At 33.6% G+C, this 9,031-nt stretch overlaps 1 protein-coding gene across 1 annotated transcript; it reads left to right on the forward strand.

The window, feature by feature from the left end:
• Positions 1 to 241: 241 nt before the first annotated feature.
• LOC134709219 (ribonuclease P protein subunit p20-like) lies at positions 242 to 3,712 on the forward strand. Its single transcript, XM_063569387.1, has 2 exons — positions 242 to 283; positions 3,278 to 3,712. The coding sequence occupies exons 1-2, from the start codon at positions 258 to 260 to the stop codon at positions 3,693 to 3,695; spliced, it is 444 nt and encodes a 147-aa protein (XP_063425457.1). The 5' UTR covers positions 242 to 257; the 3' UTR covers positions 3,696 to 3,712.
• The last annotated feature ends 5,319 nt before the right edge of the window (positions 3,713 to 9,031 follow it).

Genomic DNA, 9,031 nt, shown 5'->3' on the forward strand with positions numbered 1-9,031 from the left:
ACGAAAGGTGTATGGACAGTCCAAATTATCCGTATTTTTATTGTTCACTGATCACAATCAAGGAAGAATACATATGACATTAATTGAAAATCAATATTTTTAATATGAAATGTGCATTTATCTCAACATACAGTGAAAACTTTATACAGATTCCTTGTTCATGCAATCCGTATCTAACCCGGTTTTCCAACAGTTCTTTTCCGAAAAAAATTAGTTTTACAATTGTTTCGGTATTTCCTGTACTGATAAAAACAAAAATGATTTCTGAAGAAGTAAAGCCAAAGTAAGTAATACTGTTACGCTGTTAACAAAATAATCGATTACTCATATGTAAATTACAGATTATTTTAACAAATCTCTGTATAATTTAGGTGATCTTCTTCTTCTGGTATTCTTTTTCCGTCCACGTTGGGACAACCTCAATTGAGTACAGTTTTTTCTTTAGTCAATATCTACAGACAACAGTAATCCGTCATCACAATAATGTCAATAATATCCATCACCGAATTTATATACACTATATATATACAACATATATATACACAATATCAATCACGGTAAAATTAGCACTAAATGTTCCCCGCACACTAACAATATACTTATTTCCTGTTAAAGACGCACAACTATCTCTTCTTAATGTCCAACGTTCTATATCTAGCAACGTGAAGAGCATAAATCAACTGTCTTGATAAATCTTCTATCCTTTGAAGCAATGTATTATCATTTGTATACCGAGAAAGTAACACGGTGCAGTCCAAGATAATTTGAAGTTGGTCATCAGTTGGTATGTCCCTCATTCTAAAGTTCAAGAAATCGGAGATAATTTCATCAATTTGGTTGAGATATCTTTCTCTAATGCATTGGAGTATTTTACATGTAAGCAAGAAATGAGAACGATCTTCGATATCTGTATCACATAATTTACAAGTAGGAGTTTCATTTAGATTATATTTTGATCTATGAGATTGTAAAATGTAGGTATCAGTAATAACCTTTAGTTTCACAGATATTCGGACAGCTTCTCTAGTTGGGTCACTTGTATTTCCAATGGATAATAATGTATGGCATTTTCCCGGTGAAATGTTCAAGGTTCCAAGGTATTTCAGCGATTTATAAGTACAGCTCTTTTGTACTAATACATTTTTCCAGTAATTGTCAATTGCTAAACGAACGGATTTCTTCCAAGAATATTTTGTTGGTGGATCGTTCAGAAGTACGATTGGTGATTGTAGATCGTATTTGAATAGTACTCTCTTGATCGCTATGAACCAGCTATTGCTTTCTTGATTTTTTGCGTTTAATTGCCTCCTTGCTATTTTCTTTTCTAAATGTTCTTCATTTTGGTTACAGATGTTGTTGAATAAATTTAATGATTTTTGATCAATTTGAGCTTCTATAGGTAGAATGCCAGACATGATGTAAATACTTGGATCAGGAGCTGATATAGGTATGGATAAAATTTGTTTTAATATTTTCTTCTGAAATTTTTCCAATTTAAGTAGATTTTTTGAAGTTGGTAGTATGACTTCGAGACCATAAGTTAAGATGGGTTGTACAAAGGTTTTAAAAAGTTGAATAGCAGTACTAGGATCAAGTCCATTTTCTCCATGCATACCGGCTGACATTAAGCTGTACGCAGCTCTTCTTGATTTGGTGATGTTCTGTTCAACAGTAGCATTTTGTGTTTTTTGACTGGTTGTTGATCTTAAAATTCCCAGGTGTGGAGATTTGTCTGAAATTGGCATTGCATTGTTGTTTATAAATATGCTTACTGGATCCTCAGATTTTTTCCGGTTTGAGGGTTGTACTTGTATAACTACGCTTTTTTGTGGTTGTAAGAGATAATGATGGTCTTCACTGTATTGTGCAGCAATATTCACAAGGTATTGTAGTTCATGTGGGTTTTCACTAACAATTGCTACGTCGTCAGCACATGCTACTGCATTAATCAGCGTTTCACCTATCTCACATCCAGATGTTGTATTTTCAAATGTATTAATGTAGCAAGAATGTTTATAGACAATTTGTGCTTCGTCGACCATGTAAAAATGTGTACTCTGTTTTTCTCTCTTGATAAAAGTAAACTGTCCAAATGATTCCAATCCTTTTTTTCATTAAAATATTAGGAAACATAGAGTCACTGGAATTTAGAATTAAATTATAAGAAAGGACTGTAATATTTTTTCTGTCTATAGATTCGAAGTAACATAAAAAATGTGGTGCACACTGTAAATAACCCGCTACGCTCGTTATTCAGTGTGCACATAGACAGAAAAAATATTACAGTCATTCCTTAAATAACAAGTGAACAACAAAAATTATAATAAGGTTCATCATAACAAATGGACAAATATGGCCATATTTAGTATTTACACCTCAAATACTACTCTCTATACACTTACCGGTGCAGTTTGGAAAGTTTTAAGACCTGGTTTCCACTGGATATATACTGAGACTTCTATAACTGTGTTATATATAGTAGTCTCAGATACATGTATATATATATTAATATTATAAACAGATAAAAATTTTAATTTATTTTGCATATATCATAACGATAAAATCGTTTTTAAATTTTGATGGCCTCTGGGCATTTTTTTCCTTCCTGCAGACAATGTAAATATAAACAAGCACCTGAGTTTCATTTGATACTGTGGGTGACTGTCCACTCAATTCCTACCTTTTACTCACCTATAAATGTGTAGATTTCTATTGTCCATGCCTATCAAGGACAATCAATACAAAACAAACCAGTTGTTACGGTATTTCGTTTTTGTTCCTGAAGAAGGTGTAAAAATTAACTGATTTGGGAAACAACTTTGAGATGCTTCCTCTCAGGTAAGTTACCTGAGAGGAAGCATCTCAAAGTTGTTTCCCAAATCAGTTAATTTTTGCTTCCTCTCAGGTAAGTTACCTGAGAGGAAGCATTTCAAAGTTGTTTCCCAAATCAGTTAATTTTTACACCTTCTTCAGGAACAAACTTACCTGAGAGGAAGCATCTCAAAGTTGTTTCCCAAATCAGTTAATTTTTACACCTTCTTCAGGAACAAAAACGAAATGCCAATCATAATCCAAACAAGATTTCATCACCTGGCTGGACATTCCATAACATTCAGCTAGCCTCACTCTGAATGAGGTACTTTTTCCAATAGCATTAAAATATAGTGTGAGATGTGCAGTAGTGATTTCACATCAAATACCTGTCCTCCTTCATATTAAAATAATATGTTGATGCATATTCTTTTTAATAAAGTTTCTTACATTTTTATTATTTTAGGAGTAAATTTGCAGAAATAAAAGATTTAATAGATAAAGAGGAATTTTCTCTCCGTAAAAGATTGCCAAGAAAACTACCAAAGAGAAAAAATGATGTGTATGTGTCAAGAAGAACTAATTTCAAACAACAGCTGGAGAGATGTCATAAACTAATGAATTCTGGAAATGAGGTTTATATTCATGGCTTAGGTGCAGCTATAAACAGGGCAGTAAATCTTGCATTAGAAGTGAAAAATTCTTCCATAGGAAATGTGGAAACAGAAACACAAACCTCCACAGTGGAACTTGTGGATGACTTAGAACCTGAAACAGATGAACATGAACCAGAAATTTTCATAAGAAATAATTCAGCAGTTCATATAAAAGTGTTCAAAGTTACAGGGACTTCTGTAGAACCTGAACACATACAGTTAAAATAATAAATTAATAAATCATCTTTTCAATTAATCTTATTGCTAGTTCATAGATCTCAATACAAGTCAAAAGCTGGAATAATAAATCAGAGCTCTAAAACCCCAATCTATTGTCAATTTCAGCTTTCAAAATTCCAATTCATGAAAAGGAGAACCCATTTTTTTGTCAAAACTATCAACCCTTCTGAACATCTTCTAGTTCATGTAGCTGTCAAATGCATTATTTACAATAATTGACAAATTGTTGTTGTATGACTTATCTGTTTTTGCCAATTTAGGAAACATACACCTCCAGGTGCGGGAATTTCTGGTTACATTGAAGACCTGTTGGTGACATTCAGCTGTTGTTTTTTCTTTGGTCGTGTTGTTGTCTCTTTAATACATTCCCCATTTCCATTCTCAATTTTATTTCATTCTACAATGCTGATCTTGGTCCCTGTTTGAATTTTGAAATGGCTTGCTCAAATCTTGTTTACACCTTATGCAAAAGAGTATAGGGAGTAAAAAAGTACATGTATACGAAAGACCCTATTGTTTCACCTTGTTCACAATGGAACTGATTTTTATCTATAAAATGTTAGTTGGTCTTCATGGTCTTTCAAATACAAAACTGGCACCAGGCAGGTATTCTAAAATAAATAATTGCTAATCAGTGTATAAACTAAATATGTCATTTAAGTACTCAAAATTTGTTTTATTTAACTCAATAAAAAGATGACACTGGATGACAATCATTGTCACATAAATAATACATGTATGTCTTGATGAACTCAATGTATTCAGGATCTTAGTGGTAAAAACCCCAATTCAGTCTCTGATTGAAGGACAAACTCAGAACTGAAATCAATATGAAAATACAAATAATAATTCATTCAATTACCTAAAAAATAGTGAGTAAAAACCCCAATTTGTAAACTTTTTATCTGGAGCTCTGTAGATGCAACTAATGTTCTCTGCATGATCAGCACATTTATGCAGGGAAGCATTTCTGTTTCTAGGGTTTAAAGTATTAGCACGTAAAACAAATATATATGTAACACACAAACAAACAATTACCACGGAATTACAGGCTCCTGACAAGGGACAGACACAAACATACAGATTGTGGCTGGGTTAAACATGTAAGCGGGATCCCAAGCCTCCTCCTAACCTGTGACAATGGTTTAACAATACAACATAAGAGCAAACTACAAAAAGTAGTTGGAAAAGGCTTAATTCGTCAGACAGATACACATACTACACACAGAGTGGACGTGGTTAGGTACTTGTATATCCCAACAGAAAAAGAGACTAAGTACAGATCTAAGTGAACTTGTAGTTACTGATCGACAGCTAGTTCAAAGCCACTAACAACTATTGACTTGTATCGTGCATATAAGACTAAACGGTCAATCAGTACACATCCAATGAGTTTAGTGTAAAGACGCCATAAACAGTCCGAGAAAAACATGAACTTGTGCAATGCCAATATACAGGTATCGACAGATTGTAGTTCATGAATGTGTATAGTATATGTAACAATAATATTAAGTTTGTTTATAATTTACTGATAACAAAATCAATATCAGTAACACCAAAAGAAACAAAATTCATCAACTCCATAAGTTTATCAGGAACTTTTCTACTTTCAGGGCACGGTAAAAAACATATCCGCAAAAATGTGGATGTGTCTGATGTGCTATCCGATGGGTTTCATTCCATTTTCAAGAAAGAGAAAAAAAAATTCCTCTACTGAAAAACACTCTTCCAATAAATCTTTCAGTAGTTACAGTGTCCTTGACCTTTGTACTACGGAACACAGCATAAATCTACATCATCTGTAAACGTATCACTGCGATCAAAGAAGAACTCAAGCTTCTATCAAACAATCATAGTTATTTATTTTCTCATTCTCTGTTTTAAGTGTATCTGACCTCTTTATCCGAAAATTATATAAAGCTTCTCATTTTCTACATTTCTAATTTGTAGAACTTGGACTTAAATCAATCAGGATTGTCAAAAATTATCCGTAAACGTTTTTTGTTATAACTGTGACCTTGAACATAGACTTGATTTAATGATTAGTATGATGCTTATTTTCGTTACCTGTATCTTCCATCTATGTAAATGTCATTCAAATTAAGCAAGAGATAGTCAATTAACGTACTGCACAGAAACAATTTTTCAAAACATATTTTTTTAGTTACAATGGCATTGACCTTTGACATATTTACTCAATGATCGATATGCCTTTCACCTATCCAGCAATTTCACGCCATCTGTTCACCAGCCATGCAATAATATTGTACTTTTTAGTCACAGTGTTTTCGATCTTTGAACATATTGAACCCAACGTCTATGGATACGGAGTCTCCTTTCTCTGTATCTTTTATTTGTACAAGTTTTATTGAAATTTAACAAGAACTGAAGTTACCATTTAGAAAACATTTTTACTTCAATCTGTTAACAGTGACCTTGACCTACCTTCCCATGGATGGAAACAAGTGCCTGTGACTGCATGACAATACATGTACACATGTGAAACATTTATTTTAAAAAGAGAAAACCAACAACCTGAATAACATACAGACAGTAGCTTACTAGGACATAGGATATGCATTTGAATCAGATTGGAAAACCAATTGATTCAACCTTATTTATCATGTTTATGCTAAAAACAAATGAGGCGGACAGCACCTAACGACAGTAGCCGTAGTACATACAGGCTCCTCATTTGGGACATGCCGACATAAAGAATGCGACGAGTTAAACATGTTAGTGATTGATTAACTCTGAATGGCATGGTACAGTGGTGTAACAGCAAAACTTAAAAACACACTAAAATGATGAGTTAGGGAGCTACCATTTGATTTTTAGGGGGGGGCTAGGATGAAATTTGAAAAAATAGGCAGGACAGGAGTTTTGAGTAAAAAAAAGGCAGGCAGAAACACTTGCAAAAAAAAAGGCAGGACGACAATTTAGGTAAGAAAAAGTCAGAATAAACTAAAAAAAAACGGAGACTACAGCTAAATAAAACTTGCAGGACAAAAATTTTCATCCTAGCCCCCCCCCCCCCCCTAAAAATCAAATGGTAGCTCCCTTAGAAAAATATTATAAAATAAAACAATAACACAAAACCATGTTTTCGAAGACTCAAATTGCAATCAGTTCACATCCAGGAGATGCTTAAATATCTTAGTTTAATGTATTCGCTCTTGTCTACATCCCGAATATTCAGGCCATATTATTATTTTTTATTTCAGTTCATTTATGTTTCGGAATTTTTGTAGTTTTTAAACAGATGTTGTAGTTAAAATGCAACAGAAAAAGTCCAGCGTGTGATAAATTCGTTATACGGGTAACCCCCTACCAGAGGCGGATTTAGGAGGCCCAGGGGGACCGCCCCCCCCCCCCCCCCCGCTTTTCGGGAAAAAAATTGGTTGCTTACACAAGGATTCACTGAAGCGTGACTTGAGCGGCCCCTCTAAGGCAGTCAGTGGGCCCCCACTTAGGAAAATTTCTAGATATTCCAGTGCCTACGGTCTCACCCCCTATGGATTTTACTAACCCTCTATGGATCCGTAGGGGGTCAGTTGCGAACCATATAACTTATAAGAGTAACGTACTCGCCGTTCTTTATTTTACATAAGAGCACGTATATAATAAACAGTACTACAGTTATTGTAAAAAGTAAAATCACAAAAATACAGAATTTCGAGGAAATTCAAAACGCCGGGAAAATCCCTAATCGACAAATGTCATCAAACGAATGGACAACAACTGTCATATTTCTATCTTGGAACGGCATTTGCTTGTGTAGGAAAGCTAAATTCTATTGATAAAAGTAATCAAGAACTTATAAAAGATCTAACTGATTATGAATGTGTTTTAATATTACGCAATGTCATTTTTATAGTGTTGTTAAATCGTGTACTTGTCATGCATTTTGCCTTCTTTTATATATAGGGTGTAATTTGTAACAATGATATATTTACAAAGTGAAAATAATTTGAAATATGAAATAAAATCATAAACAAATAAAAAGGTGATTTTGCATCTCAAAGCACCTCACGCTTGATGTAAACCCGTGCCACGATTGTAAAAGCAGTTGATCACGCAAGTGTAATTAACGATACCAAATTTGTAAAACGAAAATATCTGCAGTCAAAAGAAAACCCAGAATATTTGCATGCTAAGAAATTAGTCTAGATAAATTTGTTACCAGACATCAACCAAGGATATGCATGTGGTATGACGACCTTAATTTTGTGCATGCAATGCAGAAATAAACGTTTAGTATGAATAAGAACCAAATGCACTTTTTCTTAAAGAAGAAACCATTAAACTTATGATATAAAATGTTAGATTAGAGTATTTATGGTGGGTTTTTTTCAAAGACAACCTACGGTGACTCAATTAGTGCAGTCAGAGAACGATGCTGATTTTCAGTGCTAATGTCAGGCTTCTTCTTATCGACTGCTATATGCTCACAAATGATTGTAAGTATAATACAAGTAGTCCTGGGATAGTATAAATATATGATGTTCCCAAATAAATCCATTTCTGTTTGACTCTGAAGAGTATATTAAAAGAAAGTTTTAATCTATCTATATATAATATCGCAGCGCTGTGAAATGAAGGAAGATATATTCCTCTTGTTAAAATATACTATTCTTTATGTTCAGACACGGCAAAACTTACGACAATATCACTGTGCTTAAACGGCCGTGGGTAACTTAAGTTACACACAGCCCAAGATGGAGCCGCCTGACTTCGGTTAGGAAGTTTGCTCCTATATAATTACAATACCATGAATAAAAAAGAAATGTTCAGTAATTAAAAAGTTATTTAAATCTTTTAGGGAAACTCTGCAATGTAAAACGTGGTTAGTTACTACAAAATAAACGATTACAGCACGATTTGCCAAAACACTTATGATGTCCGTAACTTCAAAACAACTTGTCCGTAACTTTTTTCCTTATACCAATAGGGATGTCCGTAACTTTAGCATGATGTCAGTAACTTTCAAAGAGGTCAATCCTTAGCAGAAATACAGATGAATCAGTCCAAACCTCTAAAGAAGATATGTATGATTTGATACCCGATCTTATTGAACCCCTGAGGTCAATGAAACTGTTTTAAATCTACCTTTATTGCTATAATAAACTAACACATGTTCAACAATATAGCCTTCAACTACTCCTAGATATTGGCATTTTTTTTCTCACAATCAACAACACATCACCTAGAAGAGACCATACCTTTTTGGCTAACAATTCAGAAATTATTTAAAGGAAAGAATATCAATTTTTTCCGCCAAGGACTCATCAGTGAACAATCTATAAAGCTAGAAGAATGTTAGA

Source organism: Mytilus trossulus, chromosome 3 (assembly GCF_036588685.1).
Source record: "Mytilus trossulus isolate FHL-02 chromosome 3, PNRI_Mtr1.1.1.hap1, whole genome shotgun sequence".
NCBI classification, from domain to species: domain Eukaryota; kingdom Metazoa; phylum Mollusca; class Bivalvia; order Mytilida; family Mytilidae; genus Mytilus; species Mytilus trossulus.